We start from the raw sequence: 19952 nt of genomic DNA on the forward strand, positions 1-19952 counted from the left end.
TTTTGGGGGGTGTCAGGCTGATTTCCCCAAAAATTACAGCACTTTTCACAGATTTTGTTTTTGCCGGGTCCCGTTTTCGATGATTTGGAATTTGAATACGGGGATGGGGATACGCAGGGACGAGCGCGATAGTTTTTCGACCTCAAAACCTCTGATGACGGTGATGTTTGCTGCTGCTCCTCTTTCATACATTCAAGGGATCCTTAATATTTGTGGGTAGCTTCCAAAAACTGGTGTTTTCAGGAAATATCCTATATTTGACCCTATATCCTTTAATAAACTATTCAGAATTTACCCATTTAGTGTTGTATTAGTTTATTTTTAGAGCATAGTCCTATAAAATTCTACATTATTAGCAGAAGTAGTTCCGGTTATGTGCTAGGAACTTTCGATTACTCTACAATGCTGACAGTGCCAAGCTGAGTCTTTGCCTCTGGATATAGCATTTTCCAGAAGCCATGAGTGCCGCCTGAGGTGTTTGCACAGGTATTACCTGTTGCATCCTAATTCATTTTATATATATATATATATATATATATATATATATAATATTATATATTTATTTAATTGCGCTCTGACTAGATGATCTGGTGGAGGCTTCCCAAAGCATCTGCATGGAGAATCCTATTTAACTAGTATTGTAGAGGTACTTGTACCCGCCGCATTACATGTTCTGTTAGCACTATTGTATCTCTGGATGGTAATTAACAGATTAAGGGGTCTATTTACTAATACCCCTTTTCCACCTAAATTCTGGGTCTGACCCGGAGTTGGAACAAAGTTCCTATACGGATCAGACCCGGAATTTTGCCGGCGCCGACTCGGGATAGTCCCGAGTCGGCGCCGCTCACACCGGAGTCGGGTCTGCATAGACCTTGGCTTTTCCGGAGTGAAAGTGGTCGCTTGGAGATTACATCATCTCCAAGCGCCACTGAAGCCCGACCAATCGGCCGGCTAGCAGCGCACTCCAGGTCATCGTGACCCGGAGTGCGCTGTTCTCATAGCAGGGTTTCACGGGCTACGCCCGTGTTAAACCCTGCTATTTACCTGGGTTGGATTGCCGGGTCACTCGACCCGGCGATCCAACCCTCTCTCCTTTTACTCCAGGGAGCTGCCCGGGTAGTGAAAAGTGATAAGGAGCCAGCCAATCAGCTCCCAACTGTTATTTTTCAAACACAGCCTGTAGGATGGCAGTTAGGAGCTGATTGGCTGGTACCTTATCTCATTTCACTCTGTCTCCTAACACTGCTTAGTAAATAGACCCCAAAAATTGTTTTTATGAAAAGACTTGAGATTTTTTTAATCATTTTAAATATTTTTTATTTTAAACCTTATTAGATTTTTTTTTATTAACAAGTAAAACTAAATCCCAAATCAGCTCACACATGCACATCTGCAAAGCAATAAGTTAACCCTTACCACCCTGGTCTAGTATTGCCAAGTAAAGGCAACAGCTAATTTACTGATTTACTGCAGTGGCTAGGGATTAGGGAACATTTATAGAAATATGCCGATAATCAGTGAACAATTATTTTTTTTTTAGCACTTTAAACTATTTTAGCAGTCAAGGAAAGGCAGAAAATACAGTTCTCACCCTTTCACAACCCCCACCCCCCCAAAAAAAAACTAAAAAAACTTTTTTTTTGTTATAGCTCCATTATAGAGTGGTTGAAGGTAGGAGCTAGCAATGCCCTTCATGGAGATAGCCACACTCGTGGCACAGGCCACACCCACATAAGACTGGTCACGCCCCCACATAACGTCACACCGCCGCAGTGCTAGTCACACTCCCTGCAGCAACCACAATAGGCCTTTCATAAATTTCAGCTCCAGGCCCATGTGGGCCTTAATCTGGCACTGGTGGTGGGTGAATAGGATAGTCTACATAGCAGGCTGTGCACAGGGCACACAGTGACATTGGTGTGAGGTGGGTGAATAGGATAGGTTACATAGCAGTCTGTGGACAGGGCACACAGTAACATTGGTGTGAGTGGTGGGTGAATAGGATAGTCTACATAGCAGGCTGTGCACAGGGCACACAGTGACATTGGTGTGAGGTGGGTGAATAGGATAGGTTACATAGCAGTCTGTGCACAGGGCACACAGTAACATTGGTGTGAGTGGTGGGTGAATAGAATAGGCTACATAGCAGTCTGTGCACAGGGCACACAGTGACATTGGTGTGAGAGGTGGGTGAATAGGATAGGTTACATAGCAGCCTGTGCACAGGGCACACAGTGACATTGGTGTGAGTGGTGGGTGAATAGGATAGGCTACATAGCAGTCTGTGCACAGGGCACACAGTGACATTGGTGTGAGTGGTGGGTGAATAGGATAGGTTACATAGCAGTCTGTGCACAGGGCACACAGTAACATTGGTGTGAGTGGTGGGTGAATAGAATAGGCTACATAGCAGTCTGTGCACAGGGCACACAGTGACATTGGTGTGAGAGGTGGGTGAATAGGATAAGTTACATAGCAGCCTGTGCACAGGGCACACAGTGACATTGGTGTGAGTGGTGGGTGAATAGGATAGGCTACATAGCAGTCTGTGCACAGGGCACACAGTGACATTGGTGTGAGTGGTGGGGGAATAGAATAGGTTACATAGCAGTCTGTGCACAGGGCACACAGTAACATTGGTGTGAGAGGTGGGGGAATAGAATAGGTTACATAGCAGTCTGTGCACAGGGCACACCGTGACATTGGTGTGAGTGATGGATGAATATGATCAGCTACATAGCAGTCTGAGCACAGGGCACACAGTAACATTGGTGTGAGTGGTGGATGAATATGATCAGCTACATAGCAGTCTGAGCACAGGGCACACAGTGAGATTGGTGTGAGTGGTGAGTGAATATGATCAGCTACATAGCAGTCTGTGCACAGGGCACACAGTGACATTGGTGTGAGTGGTGGGTGAATAGAATAGGCTACATAGCAGTCTGTGCACAGGGCACACCGTGACATTGATGTGAGTGGTGGGTGAATATGATCAGCTACATAGCAGTCTGAGCACAGGGCACACAGTGAGATTGGTGTGAGTGGTGAGTGAATATGATCAGCTACATAGCAGTCTGTGCACAGGGCACACAGTGACATTGGTGTGAGTGGTGGGTGAATAGAATAGGCTACATAGCAGTCTGTGCACAGGGCACACCGTGACATTGATGTGAGTGGTGGGTGAATATGATCAGCTACATAGCAGTCTGAGCACAGGGCACACAGTGACATTGGTGTGAGTGGTGGGTGAATAGGATAGGCTACATAGCAGTCTGTGCACAGGGCACACAGTAACATTGGTGTGAGTGGTGGGTGAATAGAATAGGCTACATAGCAGTCTGTGCATAGGGCACACAGTGACATTGGTGTGAGAGGTGGGTGAATAGGATAGGTTACATAGCAGTCTGTGCACAGGGCACACAGTGACATTGGTGTGAGTGGTGGGTGAATAGAATAGGCTACATAGCAGTCTGTGCACAGGGCACACCGTGACATCGATGTGAGCGGTGGGTGAATATGATCAGCTACATAGCAGTCTGAGCACAGGGCACACAGTGACATTGGTGTGAGTGGTGGGTGAATAGGATAGGCTACATAGCAGTCTGTGCACAGGGCACACAGTAACATTGGTGTGAGTGGTGGGTGAATAGAATAGGCTACATAGCAGTCTGTGCACAGGGCACACAGTGACATTGGTGTGAGAGGTGGGTGAATAGGATAGGTTACATAGCAGCCTGTGCACAGGGCACACAGTGACATTGGTGTGAGAGGTGGGTGAATAGGATAGGTTACATAGCAGCCTGTGCACAGGGCACACAGTAACATTGGTGTGAGTGGTGGATTAATATGATCAGCTACATAGCAGTCTGTGCACAGGGCACACAGTGACATTGGTGTGAGTGGTGGGTGAATAGAATAGGCTACATAGCAGTCTGTGCACAGGGCACACCGTGACATTGATGTGAGTGGTGGGTGAATATGATCAGCTACATAGCAGTCTGAGCACAGGGCACACAGTGACATTGGTGTGGGTGGTGAGGGAATAGGATAGGCTACATAGCAGTCTGTGCACAGGGCACACAGTAACATTGGTGTGAGTGGTGGGTGAATAGAATAGGCTACATAGCAGTCTGTGCACAGGGCACACAGTGACATTGGTTTGAGTGGTGAGTGAATATGATCAGCTACATAGCAGTCTGCACAGGGCACACAGTGACATTGGTGTGAGAGGTGGGGGAATAGAATGGGTTACATAGCAGTCTGTGCACAGGGCACACCGTGACATTGGTGTGAGTGATGGATGAATATGATCAGCTACATAGCAGTCTGAGCACAGGGCACACAGTAACATTGGTGTGAGTGGTGGATGAATATGATCAGCTACATAGCAGTCTGAGCACAGGGCACACAGTGAGATTGGTGTGAGTGGTGAGTGAATATGATCAGCTACATAGCAGTCTGTGCACAGGGCACACAGTGACATTGGTGTGAGTGGTGGGTGAATAGAATAGGCTACATAGCAGTCTGTGCACAGGGCACACCGTGACATTGATGTGAGTGGTGGGTGAATATGATCAGCTACATAGCAGTCTGAGCACAGGGCACACAGTGACATTGGTGTGAGTGGTGAGTGAATAGGATAGGCTACATAGCAGTCTGTGCACAGGGCACACAGTAACATTGGTGTGAGTGGTGGGTGAATAGAATAGGCTACATAGCAGTCTGTGCACAGGGCACACAGTGACATTGGTGTGAGAGGTGGGGGAATAGGATAGGTTACATAGCAGTCTGTGCACAGGGCACACAGTGACATTGGTGTGAGTGGTGGGTGAATAGAATAGGCTACATAGCAGTCTGTGCACAGGGCACACCGTGACATCGATGTGAGCGGTGGGTGAATATGATCAGCTACATAGCAGTCTGAGCACAGGGCACACAGTGACATTGGTGTAAGTGGTGGGTGAATAGGATAGGCTACATAGCAGTCTGTGCACAGGGCACACAGTAACATTGGTGTGAGTGGTGGGTGAATAGAATAGGCTACATAGCAGTCTGTGCACAGGGCACACAGTGACATTGGTGTGAGAGGTGGGTGAATAGGATAGGTTACATAGCAGCCTGTGCACAGGGCACACAGTGACATTGGTGTGAGAGATGGGTGAATAGGATAGGTTACATAGCAGCCTGTGCACAGGGCAAACAGTAACATTGGTGTGAGTGGTGGATTAATATGATCAGCTACATAGCAGTCTGTGCACAGGGCACACAGTGACATTGGTGTGAGTGGTGGGTGAATAGAATAGGCTACATAGCAGTCTGTGCACAGGGCACACCGTGACATTGATGTGAGTGGTGGGTGAATATGATCAGCTACATAGCAGTCTGAGCACAGGGCACACAGTGACATTGGTGTGGGTGGTGAGTGAATAGGATAGGCTACATAGCAGTCTGTGCACAGGGCACACAGTAACATTGGTGTGAGTGGTGGGTGAATAGAATAGGCTACATAGCAGTCTGTGCACAGGGCACACAGTGACATTGGTGTGAGAGGTGGGTGAATAGGATAGGTTACATAGCAGTCTGTGCACAGGGCACACAGTGACATTGGTGTGAGTGGTGGGTGAATAGAATAGGCTACATAGCAGTCTGTACACAGGGCACACAGTGACATTGGTGTGAGTGGTGGGTGAATAGAATAGGCTACATAGCAGTCTGTGCACAGGGCACACAGTGACATTGGTGTGAGTGGTGGGTGAATAGAATAGGCTACATAGCAGTCTGTACACAGGGCACACAGTGACATTGGTGTGAGTGGTGGGTGAATAGAATAGGCTACATAGCAGTCTGTGCACAGAGCACACAGTGACATTGGTGTGAGTGGTGGGTGAATAGAATAGGCTACATAGCAGTCTGTGCACAGGGCACACAGTGACATTGGTGTGAGTGGTGAGTGAATATGATCAGCTACATAGCAGTCTGTGCACAGGGCACACAGTGACATTGGTGTGAGTGGTGGGTGAATAGAATAGGCTACATAGCAGTCTGTGCACAGGGCACACCGTGACATCGATGTGAGCGGTGGGTGAATATGATCAGCTACATAGCAGTCTGAGCACAGGGCACACAGTGACATTGGTGTGAGTGGTGGGTGAATAGGATAGGCTACATAGCAGTCTGTGCACAGGGCACACAGTAACATTGGTGTGAGTGGTGGGTGAATAGAATAGGCTACATAGCAGTCTGTGCACAGGGCACACAGTGACATTGGTGTGAGAGGTGGGTGAATAGGATAGGTTACATAGCAGCCTGTGCACAGGGCACACAGTGACATTGGTGTGAGTGGTGGGTGAATAGGATAGGCTACATAGCAGTCTGTGCACAGGGCACACAGTGACATTGGTGTGAGTGGTGGGTGAATAGAATAGGCAACATAGCAGTCTGTGCACAGGGCACACAGTGACATTGGTGTGAGTGGTGGGTGAATAGAATAGGCTACATAGCAGTCTGTACACAGGGCACACAGTGACATTGGTGTGAGTGGTGGGTGAATAGAATAGGCTACATAGCAGTCTGTGCACAGGGCACACAGTGACATTGGTGTGAGTGGTGGGTGAATAGAATAGGCTACATAGCAGTCTGTGCACAGGGCACACAGTGACATTGGTGTGAGTGGTGAGTGAATATGATCAGCTACATAGCAGTCTGTGCACAGGGCACACAGTGACATTGGTGTGAGTGGTGGGTGAATAGAATAGGCTACATAGCAGTCTGTGCACAGGGCACACAGTGACATTGGTGTGAGTGGTGGGTGAATAGAATAGGCTACATAGCAGTCTGTGCACAGGGCACACAGTGACATTGGTGTGAGTGATGGATGAATATGATCAGCTACATAGCAGTCTGAGCACAGGGCACACAGTAACATTGGTGTGAGTGGTGGATGAATATGATCAGCTACATAGCAGTCTGAGCACAGGGCACACAGTGAGATTGGTGTGAGTGGTGAGTGAATATGATCAGCTACATAGCAGTCTGTGCACAGGGCACACAGTGACATTGGTGTGAGTGGTGGGTGAATAGAATAGGCTACATAGCAGTCTGTGCACAGGGCACACCATGACATTGATGTGAGTGGTGGGTGAATATGATCAGCTACATAGCAGTCTGAGCACAGGGCACACAGTGACATTGGTGTGAGTGGTGAGTGAATAGGATAGGCTACATAGCAGTCTGTGCACAGGGCACACAGTAACATTGGTGTGAGTGGTGGGTGAATAGAATAGGCTACATAGCAGTCTGTGCACAGGGCACACAGTGACATTGGTGTGAGAGGTGGGTGAATAGGATAGGTTACATAGCAGTCTGTGCACAGGGCACACAGTGACATTGGTGTGAGTGGTGGGTGAATAGAATAGGCTACATAGCAGTCTGTGCACAGGGCACACCGTGACATCGATGTGAGCGGTGGGTGAATATGATCAGCTACATAGCAGTCTGAGCACAGGGCACACAGTGACATTGGTGTAAGTGGTGGGTGAATAGGATAGGCTACATAGCAGTCTGTGCACAGGGCACACAGTAACATTGGTGTGAGTGGTGGGTGAATAGAATAGGCTACATAGCAGTCTGTGCACAGGGCACACAGTGACATTGGTGTGAGAGGTGGGTGAATAGGATAGGTTACATAGCAGCCTGTGCACAGGGCACACAGTGACATTGGTGTGAGAGATGGGTGAATAGGATAGGTTACATAGCAGCCTGTGCACAGGGCAAACAGTAACATTGGTGTGAGTGGTGGATTAATATGATCAGCTACATAGCAGTCTGTGCACAGGGCACACAGTGACATTGGTGTGAGTGGTGGGTGAATAGAATAGGCTACATAGCAGTCTGTGCACAGGGCACACCGTGACATTGATGTGAGTGGTGGGTGAATATGATCAGCTACATAGCAGTCTGAGCACAGGGCACACAGTGACATTGGTGTGGGTGGTGAGTGAATAGGATAGGCTACATAGCAGTCTGTGCACAGGGCACACAGTAACATTGGTGTGAGTGGTGGGTGAATAGAATAGGCTACATAGCAGTCTGTGCACAGGGCACACAGTGACATTGGTGTGAGAGGTGGGTGAATAGGATAGGTTACATAGCAGTCTGTGCACAGGGCACACAGTGACATTGGTGTGAGTGGTGGGTGAATAGAATAGGCTACATAGCAGTCTGTACACAGGGCACACAGTGACATTGGTGTGAGTGGTGGGTGAATAGAATAGGCTACATAGCAGTCTGTGCACAGGGCACACAGTGACATTGGTGTGAGTGGTGGGTGAATAGAATAGGCTACATAGCAGTCTGTACACAGGGCACACAGTGACATTGGTGTGAGTGGTGGGTGAATAGAATAGGCTACATAGCAGTCTGTGCACAGAGCACACAGTGACATTGGTGTGAGTGGTGGGTGAATAGAATAGGCTACATAGCAGTCTGTGCACAGGGCACACAGTGACATTGGTGTGAGTGGTGAGTGAATATGATCAGCTACATAGCAGTCTGTGCACAGGGCACACAGGGACATTGGTGTGAGTGGTGGGTGAATAGAATAGGCTACATAGCAGTCTGTGCACAGGGCACACCGTGACATCGATGTGAGCGGTGGGTGAATATGATCAGCTACATAGCAGTCTGAGCACAGGGCACACAGTGACATTGGTGTGAATGGTGGGTGAATAGGATAGGCTACATAGCAGTCTGTGCACAGGGCACACAGTAACATTGGTGTGAGTGGTGGGTGAATAGAATAGGCTACATAGCAGTCTGTGCACAGGGCACACAGTGACATTGGTGTGAGAGGTGGGTGAATAGGATAGGTTACATAGCAGCCTGTGCACAGGGCACACAGTGACATTGGTGTGAGTGGTGGGTGAATAGGATAGGCTACATAGCAGTCTGTGCACAGGGCACACAGTGACATTGGTGTGAGTGGTGGGTGAATAGAATAGGCAACATAGCAGTCTGTGCACAGGGCACACAGTGACATTGGTGTGAGTGGTGGGTGAATAGAATAGGCTACATAGCAGTCTGTACACAGGGCACACAGTGACATTGGTGTGAGTGGTGGGTGAATAGAATAGGCTACATAGCAGTCTGTGCACAGGGCACACAGTGACATTGGTGTGAGTGGTGGGTGAATAGAATAAGCTACATAGCAGTCTGTGCACAGGGCACACAGTGACATTGGTGTGAGTGGTGAGTGAATATGATCAGCTACATAGCAGTCTGTGCACAGGGCACACAGTGACATTGGTGTGAGTGGTGGGTGAATAGAATAGGCTACATAGCAGTCTGTGCACAGGGCACACAGTGACATTGGTGTGAGTGGTGGGTGAATAGAATAGGCTACATAGCAGTCTGTGCACAGGGCACACAGTGACATTGGTGTGAGTGGTGAGTGAATATGATCAGCTACATAGCAGTCTGAGCACAGGGCACACAGTGACATTGGTGTGAGTGGTGGGTGAATAGGATCAGCTACATAGCAGTCTGAGCACAGGGCACACAGTGACATTGGTGTGAGTGGTGAGTGAATAGAATAGGCTACATAGCAGTCTGTGCACAGGGCACACAGTGACATTGGTGTGAGTGGTGGGTGAATAGAATAGGCTACATAGCAGTCTGTGCACAGGGCACACAGTGACATTGGTGTGAGTGGTGAGTGAATATGATCAGCTACATAGCAGTCTGAGCACAGGGCACACAGTGACATTGATGTGAGTGGTGGGTGAATATGATCAGCTACATAGCAGTCTGAGCACAGGGCACACAGTGACATTGGTGTGAGTGGTGAGTGAATAGGATAGGCTACATAGCAGTCTGTGCACAGGGCACACAGTAACATTGGTGTGAGTGGTGGGTGAATAGAATAGGCTACATAGCAGTCTGTGCACAGGGCACACAGTGACATTGGTGTGAGTGGTGAGTGAATAGGATAGGCTACATAGCAGTCTGTACACAGGGCACACAGTAACATTGGTGTGAGTGGTGGGTGAATAGAATAGGCTACATAGCAGTCTGTGCACAGGGCACACAGTGACATTGGTGTGAGTGGTGAGTGAATAGGATAGGCTACATAGCAGTCTGTACACAGGGCACACAGTGACATTGGTGTGAGTGGTGGGTGAATAGAATAGGCTACATAGCAGTCTGTGCACAGGGCACACAGTGACATTGGTGTGAGAGGTGGGTGAATAGGATAGGTTACATAGCAGTCTGTGCACAGGGCACACAGTGACATTGGTGTGAGTGGTGGGTGAATAGAATAGGCTACATAGCAGTCTGTACACAGGGCACACAGTGACATTGGTGTGAGTGATGGGTGAATAGAATACGCTACATAGCAGTCTGTGCACAGGGCACACTGACATTGGTGTGAGAGGTGGGTGAATAGGATAGGTTACATAGCAGCCTGTGCACAGGGCACACAGTAACATTGGTGTGAGTGGTGGGTGAATAGAATAGGCTACATAGCAGTCTGTGCACAGGGCACACAGTGACATTGGTGTGAGTGGTGAGTGAATATGATCAGCTACATAGCAGTCTGTGCACAGGGCACACAGTGACATTGGTGTGAGTGGTGGGTGAATAGAATAGGCTACATAGCAGTCTGTGCACAGGGCACACCGTGACATTGATGTGAGTGGTGGGTGAATATGATCAGCTACATAGCAGTCTGAGCACAGGGCACACAGTGACATTGGTGTGAGTGGTGAGTGAATAGGATAGGCTACATAGCAGTCTGTGCACAGGGCACACAGTAACATTGGTGTGAGTGGTGGGTGAATAGAATAGGCTACATAGCAGTCTGTGCACAGGGTACACAGTGACATTGGTGTGAGAGGTGGGTGAATAGGATAGGTTACATAGCAGTCTGTGCACAGGGCACACAGTGACATTGGTGTGAGTGGTGGGTGAATAGAATAGGCTACATAGCAGTCTGTACACAGGGCACACAGTGACATTGGTGTGAGTGGTGGGTGAATAGAATAGGCTACATAGCAGTCTGTGCACAGGGCACACAGTGACATTGGTGTGAGTGGTGGGTGAATAGAATAGGCTACATAGCAGTCTGTACACAGGGCACACAGTGACATTGGTGTGAGTGGTGGGTGAATAGAATAGGCTACATAGCAGTCTGTGCACAGGGCACACAGTGACATTGGTGTGAGTGGTGGGTGAATAGAATAGGCTACATAGCAGTCTGTGCACAGGGCACACAGTGACATTGGTGTGAGTGGTGAGTGAATATGATCAGCTACATAGCAGTCTGTGCACAGGGCACACAGTGACATTGGTGTGAGTGGTGGGTGAATAGAATAGGCTACATAGCAGTCTGTGCACAGGGCACACCGTGACATCGATGTGAGCGGTGGGTGAATATGATCAGCTACATAGCAGTCTGAGCACAGGGCACACAGTGACATTGGTGTGAGTGGTGGGTGAATAGGATAGGCTACATAGCAGTCTGTGCACAGGGCACACAGTAACATTGGTGTGAGTGGTGGGTGAATAGAATAGGCTATATAGCAGTCTGTGCACAGGGCACACAGTGACATTGGTGTGAGAGGTGGGTGAATAGGATAGGTTACATAGCAGCCTGTGCACAGGGCACACAGTGACATTGGTGTGAGTGGTGGGTGAATAGGATAGGCTACATAGCAGTCTGTGCACAGGGCACACAGTGACATTGGTGTGAGTGGTGGGTGAATAGAATAGGCTACATAGCAGTCTGTGCACAGGGCACACAGTGACATTGGTGTGAGTGGTGGGTGAATAGAATAGGCTACATAGCAGTCTGTACACAGGGCACACAGTGACATTGGTGTGAGTGGTGGGTGAATAGAATAGGCTACATAGCAGTCTGTGCACAGGGCACACAGTGACATTGGTGTGAGTGGTGGGTGAATAGAATAGGCTACATAGCAGTCTGTGCACAGGGCACACAGTGACATTGGTGTGAGTGGTGAGTGAATATGATCAGCTACATAGCAGTCTGTGCACAGGGCACACAGTGACATTGGTGTGAGTGGTGGGTGAATAGAATAGGCTACATAGCAGTCTGTGCACAGGGCACACCGTGACATCGATGTGAGCGATGGGTGAATATGATCAGCTACATAGCAGTCTGAGCACAGGGCACACAGTGACATTGGTGTGAGTGGTGGGTGAATAGGATAGGCAACATAGCAGTCTGTGCACAGGGCACACAGTAACATTGGTGTGAGTGGTGGGTGAATAGAATAGGCTACATAGCAGTCTGTGCACAGGGCACACAGTGACATTGGTGTGAGAGGTGGGTGAATAGGATAGGTTACATAGCAGCCTGTGCACAGGGCACACAGTGACATTGGTGTGAGTGGTGGGTGAATAGGATAGGCTACATAGCAGTCTGTGCACAGGGCACACAGTGACATTGGTGTGAGTGGTGGGTGAATAGGATAGGTTACATAGCAGTCTGAGCACAGGGCACACAGTGACATTGGTGTGAGTGGTGGATGAATATGATCAGCTACATAGCAGTCTGAGCACAGGGCACACAGTGACATTGGTGTGAGTGATGGGTGAATAGAATAGGCTACATAGCAGTCTGAGCACAGGGCACACAGTGACATTGGTGTGAGTGGTGAGTGAATAGGATAGGCTACATAGCAGTCTGTGCACAGGGCACACAGTAACATTGGTGTGAGTGGTGGGTGAATAGAATAGGTTACATAGCAGTCTGTGCACAGGGCACACAGTGACATTGGTGTGAGTGGTGAGTGAATATGATCAGCTACATAGCAGTCTGTGCACAGGGCACACAGTGACATTGGTGTGAGTGGTGGGTGAATAGAATAGGCTACATTTCAGTCTGTGCACAGGGCACACCGTGACATTGATGTGAGTGGTGGGTGACTATGATCAGCTACATAGCAGTCTGAGCACAGGGCACACAGTGACATTGGTGTGAGTGGTGAGTGAATAGGATAGGCTACATAGCAGTCTGTGCACAGGGCACACAGTAACATTGGTGTGAGTGGTGGGTGAATAGAATAGGCTACATAGCAGTCTGTGCACAGGGCACACAGTGACATTGGTGTGAGAGGTGGGTGAATAGGATAGGTTACATAGCAGTCTGTGCACAGGGCACACAGTGACATTGGTGTGAGTGGTGGGTGAATAGAATAGGCTACATAGCAGTCTGTGCACAGGGCACACAGTGACATTGGTGTGAGTGGTGGGTGAATAGAATAGGCTACATAGCAGTCTGTACACAGGGCACACAGTGACATTGGTGTGAGTGGTGGGTGAATAGAATAGGCTACATAGCAGTCTGTGCACAGGGCACACAGTGACATTGGTGTGAGTGGTGGGTGAATAGAATAGGCTACATAGCAGTCTGTGCACAGGGCACACAGTGACATTGGTGTGAGTGGTGAGTGAATATGATCAGCTACATAGCAGTCTGTGCACAGGGCACACAGTGACATTGGTGTGAGTGGTGGGTGAATAGAATAGGCTACATAGCAGTCTGTGCACAGGGCACACCGTGACATCGATGTGAGCGGTGGGTGAATATGATCAGCTACATAGCAGTCTGAGCACAGGGAACACAGTGACATTGGTGTGAGTGGTGGGTGAATAGGATAGGCTACATAGCAGTCTGTGCACAGGGCACACAGTAACATTGGTGTGAGTGGTGGGTGAATAGAATAGGCTACATAGCAGTCTGTGCACAGGGCACACAGTGACATTGGTGTGAGAGGTGGGTGAATAGGATAGGTTACATAGCAGCCTGTGCACAGGGCACACAGTGACATTGGTGTGAGTGGTGGGTGAATAGGATAGGCTACATAGCAGTCTGTGCACAGGGCACACAGTGACATTGGTGTGAGTGGTGGGTGAATAGAATAGGCTACATAGCAGTCTGTGCACAGGGTACACAGTGACATTGGTGTGAGTGGTGGGTGAATAGAATAGGCTACATAGCAGTCTGTGCACAGGGCACACAGTGACATTGGTGTGAGTGGTGGGTGAATAGAATAGGCTACATAGCAGTCTGTGCACAGGGCACACAGTGACATTGGTGTGAGTGGTGAGTGAATATGATCAGCTACATAGCAGTCTGTGCACAGGGCACACAGTGACATTGGTGTGAGTGGTGGGTGAATAGAATAGGCTACATAGCAGTCTGTGCACAGGGCACACCGTGACATCGATGTGAGCGGTGGGTGAATATGATCAGCTACATAGCAGTCTGAGCACAGGGCACACAGTGACATTGGTGTGAGTGGTGGGTGAATAGGATAGGCTACATAGCAGTCTGTGCACAGGGCACACAGTAACATTGGTGTGAGTGGTGGGTGAATAGAATAGGCTACATAGCAGTCTGTGCACAGGGCACACAGTGACATTGGTGTGAGAGGTGGGTGAATAGGATAGGTTACATAGCAGCCTGTGCACAGGGCACACAGTGACATTGGTGTGAGTGGTGGGTGAATAGGATAGGCTACATAGCAGTCTGTGCACAGGGCACACAGTGACATTGGTGTGAGTGGTGGGTGAATAGAATAGGTTACATAGCAGTCTGAGCACAGGGCACACAGTGACATTGGTGTGAGTGGTGGATGAATATGATCAGCTACATAGCAGTCTGAGCACAGGGCACACAGTGACATTGGTGTGAGTGATGGGTGAATAGGATAGGCTACATAGCAGTCTGAGCACAGGGCACACAGTGACATTGGTGTGAGTGGTGGATGAATATGATCAGCTACATAGCAGTCTGTGCACAGGGCACACAGTGACATTGGTGCGAGTGGTGGGTGAAGGCTCTGCTGCCACCAGTCTGTATTGCGCTGCTGGTCACATGGGCCACTCCCACAACAGGGCCAACATGCAAAGCAATACAGCTAGGGCACCTCAGGTACAATAATTTTGGCAGAAGCGATTTCTTCATGGGAGAAGCCGCAGGCAACAGCTGGTATATTAATATATTTTCTGCTAATCTTAATGCACGAGAATATACAGTAAGTCATCCATGTTGCACAATGCATCTGCCCTTGATATATTTTAGCGGGAAAAGATACTTTGTTCAAAAGTAGAGATTGTGTGAGACTTCATTTAAATGTGGCATATATTATTATACATGGATATATTTATCACTCTGTAATGTTTTAAGTTTGTAAAAGTGGTAGCTGCCATACTGTTTCTGCAGCAGAAGTAACATGACATGTCAGCCATACTCTAAGGCAGGGATGGGGAACCTCAGGCCCGGGGGCCGTATAAGGCCCGCGGAATCATTTGGTCTGGCCCTTTAAGCTTTTTTTCTGCTAGCACCATCTGGCTAACAAGGTGCCTAGAATGACACCCTGCAGCCAGAATCTATGCAGCAGTGCCATCTGGAGTGCACTTAGGACGCTTCAGATAGTCACACCGCTGCCCTTATAGCTCCCCGGAGCATGCCCAGAATGCTCCGGGCATTGCTGTAATCACCTGAGATTGTGGCCCTGCCCCCGTGTGACATCACATGGAGGGGGCGGGGCCTGCACCAGGCCCTCGAATAATGTTCTATATATCAAAATGGCCCTCGGCAGAAAAACAGTTCCCCATCCCTGCTCTAAGGGAACACTTTATTATGTAGAACGAGAACATTGCTTGGCCTTAGCAACAACTTATTAAACAAACTATCTTTTAAAAGGGAAATCGCAGACATTAGTTTACTCATACAAATTAATTCTCATAAAATTGTACAGAATTCTTTTAGTGTTGGTGGTAACCAGACAATCAGAACCATTCACAACCGTACTATCAGACTGTAGAGAATTCAGGTAGGTTGATTTGGAAATTGTATATGATAACACAATGAAATTGTTGTGTGCGCTGTAATTGTACAGGTGTTCACGTAGTGTGGATGCTCTGCTACAGTGTACAGGGGAGTCTGCATGTTTGCTATAAACTTATTGTTTGTGTTTGTTTAGATGAAATATAATTAGTATATGATTAGTTATCATTAAAGATTCAGTGTACTCTATATGGGGAAACGAAGGCAATGGATGCAATCTACAATGAAAAATTCTAAATGGTTTGTAAAGATTGCAATGTGTGTGTAGCTTTAGACATAGCAGGTGCCCTTTTATTAAGGAACAGTCGCTAAGCTAAAGAAACTTTATAAAGAAAAAGTAATGTTTAAGTATAATGTACATTAAGAATTATAATATATGCTATATCAGTAAGCTATGTTGTCCTGGGGTACAGGATTTAGTAAAGGTGCACTTGTCCTTGCATGTCCCATCTATGTTAGATCTTATGCTGGTTACCGGTCTGAATGCTTCAGGAGCCAGTGGAAGTGCGTCCAAGCTGCGCGAGTCAGGACAGCACGAGCCGGGAACGTTATCCTCTGGGGCAGGTCCTTCACCAGGTTGTACATCTTCTCAACCATTTCCTTTGTGTAAGTTTTGTTGGTGATGATCGGCGGCAGGTACAACGTTACCCAGCCCGGAGAAATGGTAACTTCTGGGAACTTCTCTTGGACTAACTTTAGAAACCTGTAATTATGAATTTAGGTTAGTTTATGCTATTACACTTTCTTAGGTGACATATTAAACCAACGCATTTCATCGTTTTCCAGTAACACAACAAACTTGATGATAGTTTTAGCTATTTATCTCATTCTTTCACAAAACAACATAACCAGATCCAGCAAATATTGTATACTAACTGTGTTGCATTCACCCCGATTTCATGGTTGACATTGGGCCCAGCCAAGATGTCTGCGTTTACCCATACGGGGCGGTCAATGGGTATCTGGGAAGACTTTGCAAGTAGTATATCAAATGATGGGCTGACAGCCTGGATACTCTTAAAGTCCAGTTTGATGCCTGAACAGGATAAAGTGATAACATGATTGCACACATATGATATGATATGATATGATATATGATCAATGTAGCACCTAAAGTAAGATTGCCACTTAAAATAAACTATTTCATTTTATCTCTTGCATTTTATTTTCTTTAAACCCAAACTCTCGCAGAGGGTAACGTCCTCTTCTATGTGCAATATCAGATCATGTATCAGCCGAACAACTGATTGTCACCAGTACAGCTCACTAATGCTAATATCATCTATTTCATATTATATTATACAATTCCATTATATGCTGAATACAATTGGTTGGCACACTGGTGACATTACTTTCTCTGCTACAAATAAATACATAGGGCTCTATTTACTACAATCCGCATATTGAATGCAGATTTTAGTGTGATATTAACGACTGAATTTGCATTGCGAATTCAGGCAATATCACAGGGATTTACTACAATCCCTTACAGGGACAGAGCTTGCGATAAAGCTCTGTCCCTGCAAATCCCCTTCGGAGCTTTATCACTGTATTTTTGCGAAAAATACCGTGATTAAGGGCCCGCGCATGCGCCGACCGGTCACCGCTGCTACCCCTGGCGCTAAGCCCCGCCCCGGTGCTAAGCCCCACCCCCGCAATCACGCCCCCCCCCCGCGACCCCCCTCTCACTTAATTACACTTACCTGCATGCTCCGGGCCTCCGGTGATGTTCTCCATTCCTCCGGTCAGGTGATCTCCCATACTGCACTGGGGCCCGATCACCTGATGACCGGGCAGCAGTGCACTATGGGAGACCAGCTGACCGGAGAGGAGTCATCACCGGAGGCCCGATCACTGGTCCCTGGAGTCAGGTAAGTAAATTTTTTTTATACTATTTTTTTTTTCTTTTTTACAGTAATCAGCTTGCGGTCTGTTTAGAACACACAGCTGATTACAGGGACCGAATCCCGGCTCTGTGCTCCCCGTTAGAGCAGGGCAGGAGTCCGGTAACTGGGGGAGACCCTGGATAACGCCACCTCCAGGTGGCGTTATTATCACAGGGCTTTCCCCGATATTTTTCACATTTTATTTTTAGTAACTCTGGTCGGATCACATTTCCCATTACAATTATGGGAAATGCGATCTGCTTACTAAAAATAAGTGATACTTAGGGGTTGGAGTAGAATTTTACGAATTCTACTCCAATTGCCCTATAATAACTATAGGTGATACTAAAATAATGTGAAACGGGTGTGAAAACACCCTTTTGCACTTTATTTTAGTCAAAATAATGTTAATAAATAGAGCCCTGCTCTAACGGGGAGAGCAGAGCCGGGAGTTGGTCCCTGTAATCAGCTGTGTGGTCTAAACAGACCGCAAGTTGATTACTGTAAAAAAGAGAAAAAAAAAAAAATAGTAAAAAAAAAAAATAGTAAAAAAAAAAATGTACTTACCTGACTCCAGGGACCGGTGATCGGGCCTCCGGTGATGACTCCCCTCCAGTCAGCTGGTCTCCCATAGTGCACTGCTGCCCGGTCATCAGGTGATCGGGCCCCAGTGCAGTATGGGAGATCACCTGACCGGAGGAATGGAGAACATCACCGGAGGCCCGGAGCATGCAGGAAAGTGTAATTAAGGGAGAGGGGGGTCACGGGGGGTCCGTGGTTGCGGGGGCGGGACTTAGCGCCGGGGGGGTAGCAGCGGCGACCGGACGGCGCATGCGCGGGCACTTAATCACTGTATTTTTGTGAAAATACTGTGATAAGGCTCCGAAGGGGATTTTCAGGGACAGAGCTTTATCGCAAGCTCTGTCCCTGTAAGGGATTTGTAGTAAATCCCTGTGATATTGCCTGAATTCGCATTGTCGTTAATATCACACTACAATCTGCATTCAATATGCGGATTGTAGTAAATAGAGCCCATAATAACATAAATATTTCTATCCAGTTTACTAACTATAACCCATTTTGCGAAGCCATTTACAGTACATGCAGGGTTGAGGGTGCACATATTCTATTTACTACAGTATAACAATGTTAATTCATCCATTATAAGTATGAGAGATTACATGATCATCCAATCCAATGGGGAAAATTGTAAATGTCATTAGCACCTTTTGTGGACTGAAGCACAGAATCCAACCATTCCTGTAGGGTGTTGTCACTATATACATCAGGGGGGTGAGCCATGATAGGAATATTTGTCTGATTTGCAGTGCCGTGTCCCTCCACGTTGACGTCTGCTTCCAGAACCATGATGTCACCTGTGGAGTTATACATACAGTGAGAATGTGCAAGTTTTACCCCTATTATCTACTGTATGAGGTGCAAAAAAGTATGGGATGTATGTCATATCCTGAATATCCTTTAGACTGTTAGCGCCGTAGAACAGGCCCCAGGGCCGGATTAAGGTCTCTGGGGGCCCCTGGGCAACAAACATGTGGGGCCCCTATTAAATGTGGACAAACTGGGGTATGCGCAATGGGGACCTCATGCAGAGCCCACAATAGTGGTGCCCCTTATGCAGTGCCCCCAGTAGTTCCCCGTATGCAGTGCCCCAAGGAGTGGTTCCTCTTATGCAGTGCCTATGCAATACCCCCATTAGTAGTGCCCCCAGTAGTCATCTCCTCAGTAGTAATGCCCCCTGTTGTAGTGCCCCAGTAGTAAAGCCCCTAGTGCCCCCAATAGTAATGGTCCCTGTAGTAGTGCCCCAGTAGTAATGCCCCAAGTAGTAATGTCTCCTAAGTAATGCCTCCCAGTAGTAGTGCCCCAAGTAGTAATGTCCCCTGAGTAATGCCCCCCAGCAGTAGTGCCCCCAATAGTAATGCCCCCCGAGTAGTCATGCCCCCTGTGGTAATGCCCCAATAGTAATGTCCCCTCCAGTTTTGCCCCCTGTATAAATGCCCCCAGAAGTAATGCCCCAGTAGTAGTGCTCCCTGTATAAATGCTCCCCAAGTATTGCCCCAAGTAGCGGGAGCTGGAAGCCAGACTCCGGCTCCGACTGCCGCTGCGGGGAGGGAGCTAGGCGCCCACTGGTTTCAAAATCTCAGCGGGCGCCCGGCAAATAAAGACTC

General features: G+C 47.8%; 1 protein-coding gene across 1 annotated transcript in view; it reads right to left on the reverse strand.

Moving 5' to 3' along the window:
• The window catches only part of FAM151A (family with sequence similarity 151 member A), a 50377-nt gene that overhangs the window by 15712 nt on the left and 14713 nt on the right, over window positions 1-19952 (reverse strand). The window contains exons 3-5 of the mRNA XM_088479361.1: window positions 18993-19142; window positions 16757-16916; window positions 16356-16583 (exon numbers count right to left, since the gene is read on the reverse strand). Of these exons, the coding sequence (XP_088335487.1) occupies window positions 16356-16583; window positions 16757-16916; window positions 18993-19142 (538 nt within the window). The remainder of the gene's footprint in view (window positions 1-16355; window positions 16584-16756; window positions 16917-18992; window positions 19143-19952) is intronic.

The sequence above is a fragment of the Taudactylus pleione genome, unplaced genomic scaffold (genome assembly GCF_031769625.1).
Source record: "Taudactylus pleione unplaced genomic scaffold, aTauple2 ptg000230l, whole genome shotgun sequence".
NCBI classification, from domain to species: Eukaryota; Metazoa; Chordata; class Amphibia; order Anura; family Myobatrachidae; genus Taudactylus; species Taudactylus pleione.